A 22,044-nucleotide genomic window follows, 5' to 3' on the forward strand; every position below is an offset into this window, starting at 1 on the left:
CGCTCTACTTTTATCTTGAAGGAACTCTCATTAATATTCATGTTGACGTGACGCAGCGCGAGGCCGCTTGCTCGCGCTCATTGGCTGCGTTGCTTGTCAACGTCATTGGGGTACCCCTCGTAGTGGTCACGTCTGTCTGCGCTTGCGCACTTCTGCATTTAGCCCACAGTCGAGCAAAACCTACGACGCAGTGGTAAGGAGCAGCCCCCTTCTCCTGTCATGTATGTACAGCCTTAATAATGGTGTCTTCTCATAAAATATCTGTTACTCAATGACTTCTAAATGCCTTTTTACAGAGCATTTCAGTTTGTTTGAATGATCTGGGGGTAGCTGGCGGGTAATTCTCGTAATACTGTGGCATTTGAAAACCTTAGTCGTTTATTTCGAGTTGTTTTGGTGTGTATTTTGCAATATTTGCAGGTAAAGCTGTATGATTTACATGGGGTATCCTTCCTTGTTTTCTTGTAAATGGCTCCATAGTCACGTCCCAATCGTACCCATGCCAGTGCTTAGCGTTACAGGAAACGTCAGGCTTTTGCTGTGTTTATTTAGTGCTGCTTCCTCAGGTTTCTTATCTTAGCTGTCAAGTGCACCCAGTCCGGCTACATGAACTAATTGGTTAGAGTTTTTGTTAAATAATAATCTGTGGTCCCCCCCCCATGGCAGTCTGTACATTTTAAAGCTTCTGAACAGTGTCAGGTTGTAGTAGTTCTTTACAACGTAAAACTAAAACTCATTAATAAGTAAGGTTGTAATTTAAATACTTCTTATTGACAAAAATACTGGCATTAAGTAAAATGTGGCACTAAACCGTTTGCTCATTTTATGGAGGCACTGTGCTGCACTCATAGAGCTGCTGTGGGGCAGCTGTTTGAACTGACATCATTAGCCCAACGCCGCGCTAAGTGATGAAGAAGAAGAATATTATCAAACTGAAGTTCTGCCTTGAAGTGCTGCCACGTGGGTCGCATTTCTCTTGGTTTGCTGCGGCTGACACATCGTGCTAATCGTGCATAGTTACATTGCAGGCAGTGCGTTATACAACTGCCAGATATTTTAATGAAGTTTGTTATTAAGTTCTGCCCACACGTGATAGAATAGCAGATACATAATGAGGTAGTTAATAATACATAGCCTTTGATATAGCACCACACGAAGATGATTTGATACGGGGCTGTATTAAATAGTCAAATCGTCTATGGTAAAGACATTTTTCAAAGTAATAAATTATAGAGTTATTACACATAAATGACACCCATACTACACTTTTGAATCTGCTTTGTGTTACCCATCTTGTTCCATTACATTAATCTAGGATCTTTTAGAGCCATTTGCTAGTTAAGGAAAGGTCAGCCAAACAAAATATTATTAGTGCTCCAGCTTGGGTTGATAGAGAGTGTGTTAGTTGTTATCTTGAAGTTCACATAGAGGACAACTTCCCCCCAGGTTTTATAGCATCCATTGCTCATTTCATTTTGATGCTGTCAGTTGAGTTACTTTGTTGTACATGTTTGTGCCAATGAGCTGATCTTTTGTTGTATCTTCTTTCTGGATGGAATAAAGGCTTTAAATATTTCTTAGCTTCTATATGAACATGAATCGCACAGGCAGGCTTTCATCTATACTCATGCTGTGTTAGATGTACGGCTGTGATTGCAAAGCAACAACAGAGGAATATCAGGAAACAATGAATTGAGTTTACATGGTGCATTTAGAGGTAATGGTATTGATGTCAAGCAGACTGCTCAGGTGCCCTCTTTGACCTCTGTGTGACCTTTCTGTGTAGTTGCTTCAGTGGAAAGTGCACTAAAACACTTCAATGGTAGATGTAGTGGATAAGGTGCAGCACATTTCCTTTATAGTTACTGACATGATGATGTGTCCAGAAATCCAGCATGTCCTTTGAAAGCAAGATATTATGTTGATCTCTTGGGAATGCTGCCTGCAGTGAGTAGGTTATATCTGTACTGTAAGTGCAGTCCCCTCAGCTGTTACTGTAGCCTGCCTCATCTAAGATTCTACACCTGACTTATCTGCCATTAGCCACTTCTGCTTGTCACACAGCTCTTACAGCATGTGATGTGAGGTTGCACAGTTCAGCTACAGTATCCCTCTTTGGCATTGTGTGGTCTCTGCAGTAGGCATTGTTGCCTAAAAATGATTAAAACACATCAGTGAGCCACATCAATGCGTGAGATGTTTCTTCCTTACCAAAAATATAAGGCTTGTCCTTTTTCAAAAAATATTTCAAAAGGTTTAAAATGGCAGTCATGTTTTAGGTTCTAAATTAAGAAATTCAACTGTGCATGTGTGTGGTTTCTGTTCTGTTTAGACAACAAATGTACGCACATAACAGCATGACACTGTGTGGGCTGATCCCCTTTGATTCTGGATTCTAGTTTTCCTTATGATATTTTGTAACAATATTTCAGGTGTGCTTAGTTTCAGTTTTGCCTCCAAATGCTTAAGTGGTTGTGTTTGTTGCATTAAGCTTTGTTGTAGTGATGTGTTATTCTCCAATTTCAACAGTAGGCTTATTCACAGCAGGTCTTTTGACTCTCATTGTAGGACAAGCATAGGCCTACATCCATCCATCCATTATCTATACCCGCTTATTCCTAACCAGGGTCACAGGGTCTGCTGGAGCCTATCCCAGCAGGGGTACACCCTGGACAGGTCACCAGTCCATCACAGGGCCACATAGAAACAAACCTCACACACTTAAACTTACTCCTATGGGCAATTTAGAGTCAACCTGACATACATATATTTATAGGAGGAAACTTGCCGGATTACAAACCCAGGACATTCTTGCTGTGAGGCAACAGTGCTAACCACTAATCCACCATGCTGCACAGGCCTACAACTGCTGCAAATAACACTGACAACTGCTCTTTTCTGTTGGGTGTCAAACCAGGACACTGAACTCAAGCAGCTGAACTGAATTTTGCTGTCATTCATTTTATTATTTACCAGTGTCCTTAAAGCAGAAATTCATAATATCTTCTGTGAAAATGCTTCTTACTTTGGTGGGTACAATGATATCATGGGCAACAGAAACAATAAGACTTAGGTTGTAACAAATCAGAATGATCTTCAATATGATGCATTGTAGAAAACACTGACCTATAGACTGTATATTAAGATGATGTGACAGCTTGCCAGAAATGAAGCCACTGATCACACCATGGTGGTTGGTTGCAGTATAGGCTGCCAAGGTAAAAGTTTAAAGAACAACTCAAAAGCATTTTTCAAAAGGTGATTTCTGTCAACCTGGGGTGTACCCCTGCCTTTCACCCAAAGAGAGCTGGGATAGGCTCCAGCAGATCCCTGTGACCCTGGTTAAGGAAAAAGCGGGTATAGATGATGGATGGATGGATGGATGGATGGATGGATGATTTCTGTCACTCAAGATAGAAATTATCATATTAATTTGAGCATAAGTGATCATTTTTCTGATAAGGTATTTGATGATCTGAAAAGGGTGGTTAATTGGTGGCCTGATACCCCTCCTCCACCTCTGTTAGCTACTGTACAGAATCTGGTTGTATAGTGTGTCACAAAAGCAAGATGTTAGCCTGTGTATTACTAACCACTTTATTTTGAAATCAACTGGAGATGTGAAAATTTCCAAAGATACCAAATAGGTCAGATTGAATTTGTGGGAAAGTTGTATAAAATGGCATGACAATGATCAGTTGCAATCGGCGGCTCAATTCTACATTTATAATATAATACTGTTAGACAGTATGGAAATATACCAACCTTAAAACCCACTCACGAAGAAGTGAAAGTGTAAATTACATGTTAAAAGTAAAGGAGCCAAGAGTCTTGTTTCTCTCAACAAATTAAATGAAGTATCAAATTACACAAGAAGCCAAAGGATTGTAGGTCAGGTAAGTCCCATGTTGGGTATTGGTTCCTACTATTATCAGACTGTGCTTTGTTCAGGAATGTGTGGAAGAGCACTTTGGGTAATAGATTGGTAGCCTGAGAAGGGGACTTTGAAAGCACCTTGCCTACACACTGAACTGATATTTTATAATGCCGTTTTTGATGTGAGCATAAAAGCACCTTGCTCATATGTTGCTCAACTGAGGCTTTTGTGAACAAGTGTGGTGAAAAACGTTTCCTGGGAGTGGGAGAGGCTCAGAGGTGCATTGCAGCAGTGCACACATTGCAAAAATGTGTGAATCATGTGTTTCTGCGGTGCTGTGCAGCTGATCGCAACTAGCTGAGACCCTCTCCACCAGTATACTCAAGCTTTTCATGTTTCACTATAATCCCTAGAAGCCCCTCCCTCTTGACATGACCTTCGCAGATAGTGTGTAGGAGAGGGCAGTTGTCACTGTGTCTATGTTGAGGTGGTGTTAACTCAGGGCTCCCCTTTCTGCACTTGGAAGCAGAAATACTGCAGCTTTTTTTTCTGAGTGAAGAAATGCTAATTTCCTGACTTCCCCAGTGTTTGTCTGGGCATGCATGTGTACATTTGTTGTGACTGTGGCAGGAGGACATGACATTAGGCCAAATGGCGTCTCTAGCCATCAGGTTGATTGCACCACTGTCATTAATCCCTAGCAGGGAATCATGGCTGACTTAGGGAGTCTGGTGCTTGCTCAACTCAGCTCAAACGCTAACAGGGAATAAACTTGACAGGCGATTTTTCACACTTCCAGTATCTCCAGTAAAACTGTTTTAAGTCTGGGCCATATACTCACAACTCACAATTTTAAACATATACACCAATATGTCCTGAAGGCAGGGCTGGTGACACTGGTGGAGCACCTGGTCAGTTGTCCCAGGCCCTGGGTCAAGGGAGGACCCAAAAGTGCCCAGTAACCTTTTAATAATCTTCTGCTGTAGTTAATGAAAACTCTCTATATAGCAGCGTACTAAGTTAACATCTAGCCTGCACCTTTTTGTATCCAGTAAACTCTAAAAATTGCCAGTTGCCAAATGACAGCAGAGTTGCATGGGGCAATTTAAGGGGCTAAACAACCCTAAATCAGTATTAATCAAGAGCAAATTAAGACATCTTTCCAGCTAAACGTCAAGCTTAAACATCTGGCTAACAAGCTTCTTATAGCCTAGCTACCACCTAGCTTTATCTTTTAAGTCTCATTATTAACATGTCCTCTGACAGAAACAGCTGAGTCTGTGGATGTTTGCTACAAGGAAAGTCTTGACAGCACAAACCATACTGCACAAACCCTAAGACACAGGAACGAATTAAAGTATTTGGACAGATTTTTTTGTTGCAATGGACTCGTGACCTGTCCAGGGTGTTTCCCTGCCTTTCACCCAAGGAGATGGGCTGTGTGTACATCTAAAACTTGACTCCTGAGGCTGAAAGACATTACATTGATCCTGAATAAGACAGTCATGATATTTGTAATATGGGCTGCAGCCCAAGCTTTTAGCCTTGTCTGTGAGTTCAGGTTGAGTTCAGAGGGTTGTTTGATTTTATGCCTCAGGTTAGGATCAGGTTTACCTTAGGGTTACAACTACAATGTGTCTTTAGACTAACAGTGTTAGAGCTCTGTGTGTTTTGTCAGTAGACGGAAGACAGTTGCCATGACTCAGCTTCTAGATAACTTCACCTGGATGACTGAGAATCTTCACAGACATCTGTCAGAGCAGATAAGCTCAAGGTCTGAGTGTAGGATGTGTGTATGAAGGCAACTGGGAAGCCCAGCATGGACTGTGACATGACTTGTCATTAATAGTTATTATAAGTCATTAATTTCAAATCAAAGCAGGGTTCTTGCTGTTTGAGTTACACAATAGATGTACAGAAGCCGACAGTCTTTGACTGTGGGAAATTGAAAAGATCAGATATAAAGTTTAAGATTTTAGTTTCCTGTCTTTGCATTTTTTTTAATTTCAGCTTCCTGTTTTTTTTTTTTTTTGCATGATATCAAGGCTGACATGAATTAAAAATAACTACTTTGAATTCCTGTACTTAGCTTCAGTATTTATTTAAGATTGCATGAATAAAAGTTAGAGGAACAATGTATAGATATAAAGATGCAATACATTGCAATACAGTGAGTGGCCACAGGGAAAAAAACTGCAATAAGGCTGAGTGGTGTACCATATCTAGTTTTGAAAGATTCTAACCTGCTAAGATTAAAATTTATAGTGATGTTTAGAAAATGTGTCTTATACATTATTCTATGATTAAATACCTGCAAAAATAAAGTCATTATCATCGGCCTTAGTTTTGGTGTAATGACAGCATATTAACACATTGAACTAAGGTGGACTGTAGGCTCTTGGTCTTGTTTATCTCACACTGCTGTTGGAGTCTGTTAGGTTGCCTCGTATATTTTAATTCAAGGTAAAAGAATGCTGTTTTTCCTTCTTTGTCCACAGATGCCTTGTGAGTTCACCTGATGTCACCGCAATCATCTGGGAGGTTCTGCAAAATCAAACTCTCAGCACAAACCCAGTAACGACAGTGGCCTCAGTCGAAACGTTAAATGTGAGCAGCCTCATGTTCCTACAAAGCACTAAATAGCGTATTCTAAAAGCAGTGGTGTGAAGGTACTGTAAAAGGAAGGAATTTTATTTTCAACATGGAGGATGTAGCAGTGGACAACCTAATAGACTTTGACCTGACCTCAGAGGCTACTACTCTTAGTGTAAATGCAGGCCAACACCAAGGCCATACAGACATTTTCTCCCCAGAGCCAGCGTCTTCTATGGGAGTCCACCAGCAGCCCTTACTTCCAGAGCCCATGGTACCAACCAAGACCAGCTCTTATCACCACCACAACGAGGAAGGAGGAAATGACAGTGATGCTACAGAGTCTGCAGACAGTGAGAATGACATGGACCCAACCTCACATATATGGGAGATGAGGAGGTCATCATCATCATCTGCTCACAGTGGGGAGGATGTTGATGCTGAGACAGCAGAGAGGAGGCAGTTCATGAAGGCTTATGTGGAGAAGGTGTTTCATGGAAAGTAAGAATTAATGGAAAACTGATTTTTGTTTAATTATTTTTATATGCACAGTTTGTTTTGAGCCTATTTGAGAGATGTGAATTTCCTTAGAAAACCTTTTGTCAAAGCAAAGGGTTGCTGTTTGTTTCAATGAAGATCATTATTTTTATTTTCTAGCAGTTTATGTTTTATTACCCTTTATTTTTCCTGGGAAGGTTAATAGAATATGCAGTGACTTGTTCAGTGCCATATCACTTAATTTTTATAGTTAGGTAAAGGTACCTCAGAAAAATCTCTTCACTTTTTGAACATTTATTGTATTATAGAGAGATAAATCACCATTTTGCCCACCAGTCTACACTTAAAATGGAAAATATCTTTGTGGCAATGAAAAAATAGTCTTTCATTTCCAGAAATATTTTGACTCTTAATTCAGTACTTTATAGAAGAACCTTTGGCAGCACTTACAACTTCCAATCTTAAGAGGGTCTTTACAAACCTGGATTTGAGCAGTTTATCCCATTCTTTCTGGTAGTTCCTCTCATACTGTCAGGTTGGACGGGAAGTGTTTGTGAACTGCCATGTTTGGGGCTCTCCACAGATGTTCTGTGGGGTTTGGCTTGGCCCCAGTCAGGGAATTTTGACTTTGGTAACTCCTAGAAATAGTAATTTGAAAAAAAGACAAGACTGCATCAATTTTTATCTGGATTCTCCAAACTATAAAATATTTTATTAGAATAATTTGATAGCTCCTTTTATAACCTAAAATTATATCTAAAGAGCCCATAGAGAGCACTGTACTTTCATATCTGCATCAAGTGATGCTAGGGTATTCAGTTTTGTTTGGTTGGATGGCAGCCACAATATTAATATTATGGGTGTAGGGGAAGAGCTGAAGGTGTTCCTTAGTTGAATCAGCTCATCTAAGAGAGTGCTTAGGATTGCCTAAAAAAATTCACCCAGTCATTGATTCCCATGAGTCAAAAACACTGGCCCATGAAGCTAGCAGTATGACAACACATTGAGATTTGATAAGAAATCCAATGTGAGCAAAGTGAAATGTTAAAAGGGTGCATCTAAATATCAGAATGCCTTTGAATTAATTTTAATTAATTCATAATTTAATTTAATTAATTAAGGTTAGAAACATGTAACTATCATTTTTGCTGCAGACCTAGTTTTACTATTAATATTATTATTATTGTTATTATGGCTATCTGTTGGCCAGTAAGCTCTTTTTTCAGTGGCCAACAGATAGGAAATACACTCAGTGATGCCCTTGGAAACGTCATAATCCATCCATCCGTTATCTGTACCCATCCATTGTTTCTATTTAGGGTCACAGGGATCTGCTGGAGCCTATCCCAGCTCTCTTTGGGTGAAAGGCAGGTGTACACCCTGGACAGGTCAGCAGTCCATCACAGAATGTCATAATCCATCTTTTCTAAATGAAAGATTTCTTTTCCAAGAGAACTCTTATATCTGCTGTTTCCTTATAGCAATATACGTCCTCTTTGCTTTCCTTAGGACAGTTCAGTTGTACAGTATTTCTAATCATCTTCATGCCTTCTTTGGACTAAACCATACAAACCTAAATCTGCTCTTCACCAATGTGTGGCTTATAGCTTATAGATTTCCTGACGACTTTCTAAAGTCATTATCATTAATCTTAGTTTCGGTGTAATGACAGCATATTAACACACTGAACTAAGGTGGGCTGTAGGCTCTTTGGTCTTGTTTATCTCTCACTGCTGCTGGGGTCTCTTAGGTTGCCTCGTACATTTTAATTTAAGGTAAAAGATTATCAGAATGCTGTTTTTCCCTGTTTGTCTACAGGTGCCTTAGTTTTGGTGTAGTTTTGGTGTGCTTTGGTTGCTGATACATGATGCTGATGTGCGTTTGTGTTTTTCTGATGAATTATTAGTTCAAGAGAACCCTGGGGAGACCTGTTTATAAGGTCTGTAAATTAGTGCTGTAATGAGTTTTTGCACCATGTTTTCACAGGGAGGACTTTGACCAGGAAGAGAAGGCTCGTTTTGGAGAGCTGTGCAGTGGAGAGAATGGCAAAGGCAGGGAGTGGTTTGCCAAATATGTCAGCGCACAGGTAAATAAGGAGAAATGGAAGTCTGTAAATGAATACTGTAATGTAACTTGAAAGGGAACAAAAACACAATTTAAAAAAAACACAATATTAGTGCATGGAAGCTGAATCCAAAACTATCCTAGGTGTTTTGAATATATTTCTATATTCACAAGTGTCAAATTGTAAACAACTCATTTTACAGTTTTTGAAGTTAAGATTTTATTCATGATGGGTAGATCCTTTTATGATGAAAAATTACATAAAGTAAGTCACTCAGTTTAGTGCCAAAAACATTTATATGAACACAGAAAATAACAGCACCAAGTACATCAAATATCTCAAAAAGTAAGCAGTGAAACATGAAATCTTTATATATGCTTTTTTTTTATTAATATGTAGCACAGTTGACTGCTGTTGTGATCGTCTTCATACTGAGCTTAAGTGAATAAGCTTTAACTATTTCTGTCATACTGTTCACAGCGCTGCCACTCTAAATGTGTGAGTGAAGCCACCTTCTACAGACTGGTGCAGTCTTTTGCAGTTGTACTATTTGAGTGAGTTTGTATCTTGGAGGCATAATAACCCTATTTGACTGTAAAGGATAAGATTGGTTTTTGACTTCTCTACCCTGCCTGTGGCACAGTGCTCCAAGCCCATTAACGCCCATGGAAAACATAAGTCTTTAGAAACAGGTTACAAATTCACACTTTGCACTGAGACTTATAATAAAAAGAAAACAGTCTGTCAGTTTTAGTAATTTTAACACAAGAAAGAGCATTTTTTGAGGACTGTTTTCAGGAGCAGATTATTACACATTTACCACTATACTAAATATTTTCAGTATGTGGGAATGAATTAAAATGAACTATTGTGTGCATGGGCTTGTGTTATGGAACAAACATGTCACCCAGTGCAACAGTGTGACTCACTGATGTGCTTTAATAGTTTTGAACAATAATGGAGCTCTGTGGCAGAGAGGAGGAAGATATATTGGGCTCTGAATAGATAGACTGTACTTGCTGTATACGCTCATTGTGCGTTAAGTTTTGTCATTGGATTTGTGGACAATAAGAAAAAATACTGTCAACTACTTATCCTTTAAGTCAAAAAAACTAAATTCCATCAATTGATGCGTTGAGGTCCTGACAGGATCGTCACTAAAGAAACTGTGTTTACAGATGTTACCAAATGGATGACTACAGCCCAGCCAAAAACCTGATGACTATGTGTTTCACATACTACTACATTGGTAAGTCAATTTCACTAAACAATTTTACATGCTTCTGTCATGTATGTTCCCTTTGACTAACTTTTCAAATATCAGAATTGCTCATTTTCTGCAAACATAGCTTGGTGTGGATACCGTTTTGTACATTTTAAAGACTAGTCAGGTCTTACTTGCAAAAGAAAAACCGCTGCACTCATTAGTGCTGATTCAAAGTGTTAGCATGTAAGGCTGGCCCTGTGGTTTCTCTTGCAGCAACAATGACAAACACCTATACAATGACTTTGTAGAGTTGCAGGAAGGTAGGTTTTGTGCTTGTGAAAGCAGGATGCATTGTGTGTACCAGTGTGGCACAGTACATTGCATCAACGTTTGTCTGCAGTCATGTTTGCTGTAATTTTTTCATATAATTAAAACTGCAGTGCAGTCAGCTTTGTCAACAAATAAACATAACAGAGCCAAAGGAAGAGTAACTGTGCATGGTTACAGTTCTTTGTCTCAGCAGGCTAGAAATCTATGCACAGCTGAAGCAGATGGTCTAATTATTGTTTTCATTCCCAGCTAATTGAGTTGCATCAGGCTGAGGTGAATTGGTCCATCAAATTTCAGACAGGGCCTTTTATTCTAAATGTTGCCTGGTGTTTGTAATGTTTGTAATGTCACCTGTGAGATTAATCTGGTCTCAGAAGCTTAACAGCAGGTAGCCCATCAACCCTACAGTTTCTACTCTATACACTGTATCAGCTTTATGAGACAAAGACTACCACAGAGACACCAAGTTAGGAAAACAGACTACAATTCAACAACTCTGCTTTATAGAGATTTTTATACATATAAAACTATATTTTATTGATGCCATTCACAGATAGAAATCACCATTTTGAGCACTATGCTGTCTTGTTATTTAGGGAAGTCCCAGCCCTCTCCCTTAGAGCTGCTGGATCGTGGTGGTCCTCCAGTTGGTCTGGACTCTTATCTCAACAAAGCCAACTCCTGGCTGTCAGGGAAGAAGGATGCCGCTGAGCGCCTCCTTAAAAACACGTCTAAAACTGACGTTAAAGGCTTCTTTGGAGGCCTAGAGAGCAAACTGAGGAGCTCAGTGACTCCCAAGACAGAGTGAGCCAATGCATTTACTCCTTTGATTTTTTTTTTCATTAAGATGGTCATATATAGTGTCAACTCCTCAGTCTTCATCTTTTTATCTAATGCTTTCTTACTTTTAGAGATGGGGAAAATCCAGCTGAGACAAAGCCCAAATCACCAGGTAAAATGCACAAAACTAATAGATCTGTGTTACTATAGTGCAATAGAAACTAGAAAAATATCTTTCTCCTCCTGCACTGCATGGTTAGCTATTAATTTAGACATGAATTTAGGTGTGCCAGTCTCTTTCATTACAGTGTCTCAGGCTCCTGAGGAAAAGAAAGGAGAAAAAGTGTACCTGTACACCCACCTAAAACAGCAACCTATCTGGTATGTTGATGACAGTGTGGTTCAAATATCTCACATTTTTACAGTTTATTCAGACTGCAGAATCCAAAGAATAATCTCATTTTCATAAAAGCCATTAAAATGGGTTGCTCTTCATGAATCAATCTTCATTTAGGGCAACAGGGCATCATAGTCACTTCAGAGATTTTTTTGCTGAAAACAGTTGTCTGCTTTTGTTGTTAGAAAATAGTGAAATCTTCATACACTAGCAAGCTGCTACTGTAACTCTGTAGTTTGCACCTGGACAGGTAGCACACAGTGGCCTTGTAGAGATTTTATTTTGAAAGCAACTTCCTGTTGCAGGAAGCAGTGTGCCATGAGATCCATGTGAATAAAACTAAGCAAATACTAAACTAGGAAAAGAAAAAAGTTTAAAAACTGCAGGGAATGCAGAGATATTCAATTGATAATTTGCTGTCGCTTTATCACTTCAAACCTCCCTTTTCAATGCTGAAATAATAAAACAATGATTATACTCAGCTGATAGATAGATAGATAGATAGATAGATAGATAGATAGATAGATACAAAAACACAAGATTTTCACAACACGATAACCCCCCACCCCATTCCCAAACAATACTCAATAGTAAACTACTACCTCCTCATAGCACCAGAATACGAAGTAGTCTATATAGTGATTAACTGGCAAAGTGAAGATTGTTAGAAGACATGTAGCATGCAGATTTATAGCAAAGAGGTTGCAGAGGTACTGTAATAGGGTTTCATTCTATGCCATTGCTGACGGTCATCCAAATGCAGCATGTCATTTGCAGCATCATTACAAGTGAGTTAGGGAAGTAGGCCATGCAGGAAATCTATAACCTATTTATCTTCATCTTTTTTACCTGTCAGGCATACACTAAGATTTTGGAACGCAGCATTTTTTGATGCTGTTCATTGTGAGAGGAAGAAAAGGTCACCAACCACAAGGTGAGTTTGGATGGGAGTCTAGGCAGATAATTGAACCAATAAATAACTTTTTGTTTACACCGTATATGTTTCAAAATTGTATAGACTGTAAAAAAAATCTTTTTAAAAAACACCCTTCATAAGACATAAGTGGGCTGTTCTGTGTGCATTCTTGTGTCAGTAAATCTGTACGATGCAATATAAAGATTGGAGATTTTTCTAGAGATGTATTGCTGGCTTCATCAAACATCACAGTGCTGTTCATTAAGCTTCAGACTAGATCTCTTCCATTTGAAAAGTTAGAAAACCTACCCAAACCCATGCATACATTCATGTTCAAAAAAGAGACCCAATTCTTGGAGGGAACTGAGCACACCCAAGCCTGGCACAAATGCTCCCGAGGGTAATTCCATCCAGTTCAAATGGCAAGTGAACACACAATGAAACGTTGTTACATTAGAAGAACTAATGTAGACTCATAGAAACTAAAGTAATTCATTTATATGCTTCATTCATTGTAAATAATGGCTAATGGAAATAATGCAAACAATAAAACATTCTGAGTTAACTACTGGGTAATAAATAATAAACAAAACACAATCTTTCAATCTTTTTAATATTTGTGAATCTAATGTTACTGATTGTCCTAAAATCATTGCGTTCCTTCATCAGAACAAGGTTCCAGTAAGCTGTGATTCTCATAGTTCTCATTTTCCTCACCTCAAAATGTATCAAATACAGTTTATGTATAGGTGCATTTAGAGTCCATTGGGGACTGGAGAGTATTGCATCAAGTGGACCCATGAAGGCTGCAACTTCAGCCTAAAACACTACTGCACACAGTCTCTTGATGTCCAACATCTTCTCTTCTCTTCTGTTCTCTCCTCTTCTCTTCTCTTCTTTAAGCTGTTGTTCTCCCTCATTCTGCATGTAGACTTTAACCTTTTTTCTCCTTGTGCCTTGCTGCCGGGCAGGGGGATGCAAGATGAAGAGAAAGACCAGAGGTCTGTCCTTCTATTTGTCCACTGCCCTAAAAGAAAAAATGAAAATAAGAGAAGAGGCAAAGATCAGTCAAAGTAGATAAAAGGGGGAGGAGTAAAAGGGCAGAGGCTGCAGTTTGTGTGACTAGTTGTGTGGTACTGTGTGGTACTGTATGGTTTTAAATATTTTCTGACAAACTATATTTTTAATGTCACACATTTGTAATTTACACACCTAGCCAAAACTTATAATTCTCACTGAGGCCTGATAACTAACTCCAGACTCCATATTTGCCAATATGGCAATCTTCAGTAGGCCTGTAAGACACATTCTCTTTCGTAGGTTCTCAGCTCAGGAGATATTGACAGATGTGATAGGGAGACAGAAGTTCATGGACTATGGGAGTGTAACATAAGAGCAGTTTGGTGTTTAGCCCTGCTTTAAGGGATGAGGCTCAAGGTCTGGGAGTCACCCTGAGTGTAATATGTAGCTTGTCAGATGTGCTCTAGTGAACAGAGAGAGGATAGTCTAATAGTAAATCCCTAGCCTGGATAAGTGTAGTCTGAGACTGTGCTGTGTATAAATTAAAAGCAACAATCTACTAGCCACAGCTAGGCAGTAATGTCCACTTCACTAGAATTATACAGTGGATTTTACTTGTAATTCGAATTGGAATATTGTGATTGTGTGATGTTTTTTGAATGTACCCTATTTAATTGCTTCACTTTTTATGATTTATTTTTTCTTTTATGATCTTTCTGTGGTTTGTAATCTCTTTCTTCATTTAGCTTCTGTTTGCATGTTGTAGTCATTGCCTAACAGGGTAATGTGATCCAGCTAGGTATTCTGTCATGCTGCTATTGAAACCTAACTGTGATGAGTAGAAGCACACCCACAATTAATATCCTGAGTGTGCACAGAGACCTTGTATGATGTCTGGGATGGTATTTTTGTCTAAAGCAGGAGAGAGAGGCAACAGATGCACTGCAGTCTGAGGGTGTTCTGTCACTTTACAGCTCACTGCATGGTCACACCATTAATCCTGTTGCATGTGATCATTTCTCTCCCTCCATCTGCATATTCTCTTTGATGTCTCTTTTTTCCCATCCATGCATGCCTGTTTCCATTGCAGATTAATAATTGCAGAGATATAAATAGAACAATTGAACATACCTATTTCTGGTGTGTTACATTGAATTTCTAGTCATGTTTAGAGAGGACGTCTTTATTGTTTCTATCGGTGCCTTACTAAATACACTGTTATTATGTAATGTCATGTGATGTTGAGATATTCAGATGATCCACTGAAGAGTACATTTTCAGCCATATTGTTGATTTTTTTTTTTAAAGAGTTTCTTAACTAAATTATCAAAAGTAGCTCTATTCCTAACCCATTACTTAGTGTTACATTTGAAAGCTGCATTATTTTGCATTTTTTCATTCAAATTCAACACACAAATTACCACATTCAAAATTTTCTCTGGTGAATGTTTTGGCAAACAGTTGTCTATTTACACATCCAGAAAACTCAGGGGAACATTAGCATTCAGAGTCTTATTTGTGCTCAATCAATGACTGTTGGTCCAGTATTGTAATATTCTTTGTTTGTAGCTCTGTTTTTGGTCTTCATCAACTCCGGGGGGAAATACCTGGCTCTTTATTCCATGTTTTCACCAGCTAGTTGTTCCTTTGACTGTCTACCATTTGGTCCTGGGCAGGTGGTGTACAGTGGTGGGTACAGGGAATGAGATGATGAAAGAGCAGCAATGAGCTACAGAATAATTGACAATAATCAATTAACATTGATTAGTGCAGCTTTAGATAGAAAGAAGCCTCTGAGTATGTTTAATGTTTTATGTATTTTGACATTTGCGACTTCAGTAGTTGTGGGTTCCAGATTGTTTTATAGTACGAGTCTATGCTTTTCATCTGCTTGTTAACAGTAATGTTGTTTTATGATTTTGCTGATGGCTGGATTATGTGTTTTTGCTCTTTCACGCTGTTCTATCTGTAATGTGTTCTCACTTTTTGCATCCCATTTCAACATCTACAGGGATGGCTGTCATGTATTGTTTTTAGACAGATTACAGAGCTTTTTTTCTTAACCCAAAAACCCTCACAAGCTACTGAACAGTTAAAGAGCCCACATTTTGAAGCTGTATATGAAACCAGTGCTATCTGTGGTGTTGTTGCAGAAGGTCAGCATGACATTAGCAGGTGATATTTCTGACACCCACCCCTGGCCTGTTTGTGCAGAGAAGCTGAAGATCAAGTAGAAACTTCAGAATTAAAACTTTGTGCTGACTGTCTCTGTGCTACAGGGAAAAGTGGTGTCATATGACCCAGGAAGAGAAGGACGACAGCTCCAAAATCGATGAGAACATTGCCTTTGGCCAACTGGGGTGAGGAAGTCACCATGGTGTTCCCAAGCACTAATACAATAGCATAAGGAACATCCAGTATAGACATTAGGTGTTAGGTGGGCTGATTCTGTCACAGTGGCAGAGCCATTGTTCTTACATAGCTGATGTAAATGTACTGAATGTACCCTCTACATATCTAAGAAAATCAGGAAACACCTCAGGACCTCAGTCCAAACATCTTAACACTTCCATTTACAATTACAAAATTTGACATTAGGTGTGTGTGAAGGACTGCAGATAACATCAGCTGTTGTACGACTTAGAAGTGTATACAGTATAAGTAGCATTATCTAATATATTGGTATTGAATGTTTGCAATAATTTTCATTTGGACTAAAATGAGTTTGGTATAATGTGTATTTTCAGGACATTCACTCATAACATGCTGGCATTTGGGCTCAGTAAGAAGCTGTGCAATGATTTCCTGAAGAAGCAGGCAGTCATTGGGAACCTCAATGAAGGTAAGCACTACAGCCATAGTTCACCCTAAAGCACTTAACTGTTCTTGTTCTGAGCCCAGTGGTATTTTTAGATGTAAAACACTTATTAAAATCCATCACTGAAGTTTAGCAGGGTGCAGGTTCTCCAGAAGGTAGAGCTGCTCACAGATTTTCAAAGCACTCATGCCACTCTATAGTATTTGTATACTGTAAATAAGAAATTATAAATTCAGTTGTTTAGACCTGCAGATATGTAAACAGGTAAGTGCCACCTCCTACAAGAAAATAGTACCTTTGTCATCTGTAGGTAATAATGTCCTTGAAATGTGCAGCAGGACATTTTTAAAGCTACATGTACTATTAGTTATATTTGTACATTGTACACGTTCTTAAAGCAGCTATGATCAACATTTTTATCCCAATGTGTCAAACAGTGAGAATGCACTGTGAAAGGGCTGCCTATAGTGATGAATCTACAATCTGTCTGCTGCTTTGTGTTGTTTTAATGACCACTGGTTATGAAGTACTTTGTAAGATTTGTTTTGGAAAACCCTATATGTAAATAAACCTTCACCTACTAACTTACTTTACAGAACAGTACAAGTTGCTTAGTGACCACATCGAGAAAATGGCTGCAGAGTGAGTTTGAAGATGACAGGTTGCATTTCAACATGACAGACTGACAGCACACAGACATCATATCGTACTAAGTCTCTGCTTAACTGTTGTTGTATACTGCTGAAATACAGCATAACCTACTGTACTGATCTGTGCCATAGTTGTTGCAAAACATGTTGATACAACTAAGTAGTACTCCTCTGAACCCTGTCCTCTATCAGCAATAACACATCATGTGTAGATTATGATGTGTAGATTATACATGTTATGTGCTGTTTTATTATTTTTCCTTGGTATCCATATTGTCTTATGTTTGACACATCTAACAGTATCTGTTCAGACACTGTACCAAGTATTGTTACATTTTACAAAAATCTATATACATTTCAAACCATGGAAGTTCAAACCAGACTTGGGGATAGTAGTACATGGCTCATATAATTTATGCTTGATTCCACTATTCAGGTGGCATCGGGTCAGTTCTCAATCAGAAAGTCACTAAAGTTAAAATACTACAGTGTTACAGTGTATTTTATTTGAAAACATAATTGAAAAATAGATTTGTCATGATATATAATTTCATTGCTGTAATTTAAAAAAAGTCTAATACTGTATCCCTCCATGCAATTTCTTAAAGAAGTTTAAGTCTTAAGTCTTTGGAAATGATTTATTATTTGTTTTCTTCTCCAACAGTTAGTTAAGAAAATGTACACCACTCTTATGTCTGTAGGAGACAGTTAGCTTAGCATAAAACTAAAAGGAAAACTCCTTGCCTGATACTCCAGTGGTAATAAAATCTGTGTATCAGCACCTATAAAGCTAAGTAATAAATATTTGTTTAATCCATCCAAAATGCAAAGTGAAAAAATGAGCGGCTGTGGTATAGTGATGGGTTGGTTGCATGTTAAAGTTATTTTACACTTCAATTTTCTGTTTTTGGAGGTGGTAGGCAGACACTGGACAGGCTAACTGCTTTTAAATGCTCCTGGTCTTTATGGTAAACTAAGCTTCCGTCTATAGCTTCATATTAAACAGACAGTGTGTCCATCTTCTGGGTAATAAAGCCTTTCTTCTGTATAGATGCTAAGACAAATGATGCTGCCTATCTCTGTCCCATTTTCTCCCCATTTCACTCGAGCGCACATTTAGAATTTAATGGTATTAGTTTTATGTTTTAATTAGAAATTTTATTATACTCTTGAGAAGATTAGAGATGCTGTAGCCTACCAAGCCACCTTCCATGAAAGTTAATATTCTTGTCGTTATTCCTTGATGCCACTCTTAATTGCCAACTAAACACTAACGCAAAGCCTGCCAAGATCACGTTTCCCTGTTAGGTAAAGAAGTGATGTGCACAAATCAAGTTCATTTTTATCGCTATCTGTAGTTTGTTGTCATGTCCAGAGGACAGCTGCATGTCACCTGGATCTGGCCCACTTTTCTATGGCCCATAATACACATTCCTCACTATTCTGCTGCATGTGTGTCTATCTGAATATAAATATCTAGCATGTGGAAACAACACCAAGCAAATGGAAAATAAGGAAGTGGACTGTGTGATGACATTCAGTAATTGTATTACTTTATCCTACCACTGTGGGGTAGCATTGTATCTTCATTCAACGCTTCTTTTCCTCTTTCAATTAGAGATTAACAAATCTAAAAATTCAATTTCAATGTTTTAAGTATTTTCTAATGCAAATTTAGATTGATAATCTGTTTTAATCTGTAGTGCTGTTGAAGCCATTTTGTAAATACTGTATATATTTCTCTGAATGTTACAAGAAGGATCATGTGCTGCTGTTTGTCAGTTGTGGGTCTTTAATTACAGTTTAATTACAAGTGAATTAATTTCATTAATGAATTAATTTACAACAATAGATGCAGTGGCATATCCACTGTATCACAAGGAGCATAAATGTCTAATTGTAGTTATGACCCTGAAGTTCGCTCATACATTGGTATGTTGTGCTCATCCAGAGTGTGTGCAAATAGTGATGTGCAATAATCTTGTGTAAATGCTGAAGCCACATATAGTGTAGTCATTCAAATCATATGAAAAGCCTTGCAACCTTCTGTTTCATTAACGTATTCTTTTCCATGTGCTCTAAGTTCATTTCCAAACCACTGAAACATCTTTGACTGTGTTCAGAATGGATAAACACCCTTGATTCCCGAGCTCTGTGTGTTTTCTGAGGTGATCTTTGACCTATTGTAACACTGAAGTATTGTTTTTGTTAGCTCAGCATGAGCCATTTGCACTACATTTGATCTTAGCATTTCTACACTGTCAACATCCTCTGAAAAATATAACATTAATGCCTATTTGTTCTGCATGTTCAGTGCACACTTTCTCTCTTACCTTGTTGAAAAGACCACTTTAACCATATTAATGTGTAAAGTATCAACCAAGTGAATTTAACCATTACATGGATATGTTAAGTTTTTGTGGAATTGCTCTGTTGATGAACTAATGTAATTATGTGAATATGGTCCATGTGTCCCCAGTTGGGTGTTAGTTTGGGGATTCATCCAAACATATAATCATACAGTGCATAGAGTGATAGCAGCAAATCTCCTGTTATTTAGAGCAGTGCAATAAAAATAAAAACTTACTTATAACATGTTGTTACAGTAGATGAATAATAAGTGCATTTGCTTCAAAACAGCAATAAGAGACCACTGTAGTTGTAGCCTTTTTCATTGAGTTATCTCAGGTGCCTATGATGCCTATATTCATTATAGATTATTGTTACAACACTGACTCAATTTTTTTTTTACCATTGTCACTTTTTCTGTAAAAATAGAAAACGAGATAAAGTTCATGCAAAATTTACAAACATCCTTTACAAAAGTGAATGTTATCATTTATCTTTATTGGCAGTCAGTGTTGATTTTCTCACCAATGAAATAGTGCTGGTGATGTTACTACTACAGTGGGCCCTTAATGCTTACTATATATATATATATATATATATATATATATATATAAAACAGTAATATGCTGCATGTTAGCTTACCATCCTACCATTGTAAGACAACTGCCTTCATGGCTGTAATTAAATACTGACCTTTATATAAATGTGCTTCATCTCAAAACTGAACTGCTATAACTGCAAACACTGTGTGTTCACTTTCTTTGCCCTGTGGTTAGGCATGGTTTAGCTGGTGTAACTCTATGTTGCTGTTGTAATTTCCAAACATTTTCAGAGTGAGATGGCAACACCACTTAATGTTGCCTGGCTAACTGACAAATGATTCATTTGAAAATCATTTGCTAAAATAAAGTTTAGCCTGTATGCTATGATGTTACCATGGAGCCTAATATCTACTGGGAACACAAGGTTATAATCAATATGTACATTGTAGCTGATAAAACCTTGAGAAAAGATTATGGCTTGTGTGTGGTGGCTATGGTGTGTCCTCTGAGCATTTCAAAGAGATGTTAGTTTTACTATGTTGTGCTTACATTTGCATGAACATGTTGTGTTGTTGAATCAATTTGCTGATACTGTAATAAATTTATTTTTTGATGTCATCTTTTTGGGCTCTCTTTAGGTTTTTTTTTTTTTTTTTTTTTTTGACATGCTGCTAACAGATGTTTCATTTGACCCATATTTTTTTCGACCCTAGGATAATATTTCTGCTTTGATGGATAATCCTCTTAAACACCAAGAAACCAAAAAGTAAAAAAGCAATATTCCCATTTTACAATAATAAAAATGATAAATATGTGAAACATTACTGACCTTTGGGAAATATTGTTAAAGCGGTTAAAGCAATATCAGTTCAGATGGAAAAAAAGCATACCTCCTAACACACCCATGCATTTTTCTGAGTGTGTGTGTGTGTGTGTGTGTACGGCATGTGAAAGTTTGTATATGTCCGTGTCAATAAGAGCAGTGTTGATTGGGACCCTCTGCAGCAGTACAATGTACTGGAGTGTTTTAGTGTTTGACATTTGGTCCTAGCCACTTGCACACTGCCGCTTTCAACTTTGTATAAATAAACAGCAGTCACACTTGCTGCACTCTGACTGGACACCATGCAATGAGCTGTGAAAGGCCAGTCAGCACTGTGACACCCCCTCCATCTAATTAATACCAGGCTCCAACACACAATCATGCAACATGCTAGTTACCTTTTTCTGTACCTGTGAGCTTATCAGTGTTAGTTCATTCTTGTATACATTGTCTCTACTTCAAACATCATGAAAAACTATACTATTTAATATCACTCCCAAGCTTGGGCCTAAGTGGTCTAACATCAGAAAACTTCTCTCAGCTCCTTCTTGGTCATGAAAAGGGACATTTGTGCTGGCACACACACACACACCCATGATACACATGGTCAGAGATATTTGTGATTCTGCATGTGATTCATTAACGTTTATGTATTTTACAGTAGACACACTGACACTCTGTACATACCTACACTCTGACAATACAGTACATTGAGCAAGAGTGTTGGATTTGCAAAAGCCATCCAGCTGTGCAGTGTAAATCTTGGCTGGTTTGTTTTAACTTAAGTGCTCAAATTTAGTGAGTTTTTGTTTGCATACATGTGCGGACACAAACTTCATACTCCATTGCAACACAATTCCCATCTTACATAGACGTGTGTGCGTGTTCGTGCGTGCGTGCGTACAGACGGGGAGGGGTGGTGGCCCTAAGTGAGTCTGTGATGTAGCTCCACTTCCTCCTGGATTAAGTGTTAAAGTCAGGGTGGTCCCAGTCTGGGGGTGGTAATCCTGCTTCTGTGTATAAGTCCCCCTGCCAGTGTTCATATGAATACACACACATACACAGACACACATGCATATACACAAAAGCCTCATGAGACTGTGTATATTTATTTACAGTTTGTGAAAGCAGAGCTGCAGAGATGTTGAAAGGTTTCAGAGAGAGCAGTACTATAATGGTC

At 38.2% G+C, this 22,044-nt stretch overlaps 1 protein-coding gene across 3 annotated transcripts; it reads left to right on the forward strand.

The window, feature by feature from the left end:
* Positions 1 to 151: 151 nt before the first annotated feature.
* On the forward strand, positions 152 to 20,659 carry kiaa0513 (KIAA0513 ortholog). Of its 3 annotated transcripts, none has more exons than XM_026310961.1 (12): positions 152 to 221; positions 6,376 to 6,970; positions 8,954 to 9,053; positions 9,513 to 9,586; positions 10,211 to 10,281; positions 11,166 to 11,373; positions 11,481 to 11,521; positions 11,634 to 11,730; positions 12,603 to 12,680; positions 15,962 to 16,042; positions 16,430 to 16,524; positions 17,097 to 20,659. In XM_026310961.1, exons 2-12 carry the CDS (start codon positions 6,579 to 6,581, stop codon positions 17,144 to 17,146), a joined length of 1,287 nt encoding a protein of 428 aa, XP_026166746.1. In that variant the 5' UTR covers positions 152 to 221; positions 6,376 to 6,578; the 3' UTR covers positions 17,147 to 20,659. The 3 variants fall into 3 exon arrangements, with proteins under 3 accessions (XP_026166746.1, XP_026166748.1, XP_026166747.1); XM_026310963.1 differs by having other exon boundaries at positions 11,658 to 11,730; XM_026310962.1 differs by having other exon boundaries at positions 160 to 193.
* The last annotated feature ends 1,385 nt before the right edge of the window (positions 20,660 to 22,044 follow it).

This window comes from Mastacembelus armatus, chromosome 6 (assembly GCF_900324485.2).
Source record: "Mastacembelus armatus chromosome 6, fMasArm1.2, whole genome shotgun sequence".
Taxonomy (NCBI): Eukaryota; Metazoa; Chordata; class Actinopteri; order Synbranchiformes; family Mastacembelidae; genus Mastacembelus; species Mastacembelus armatus.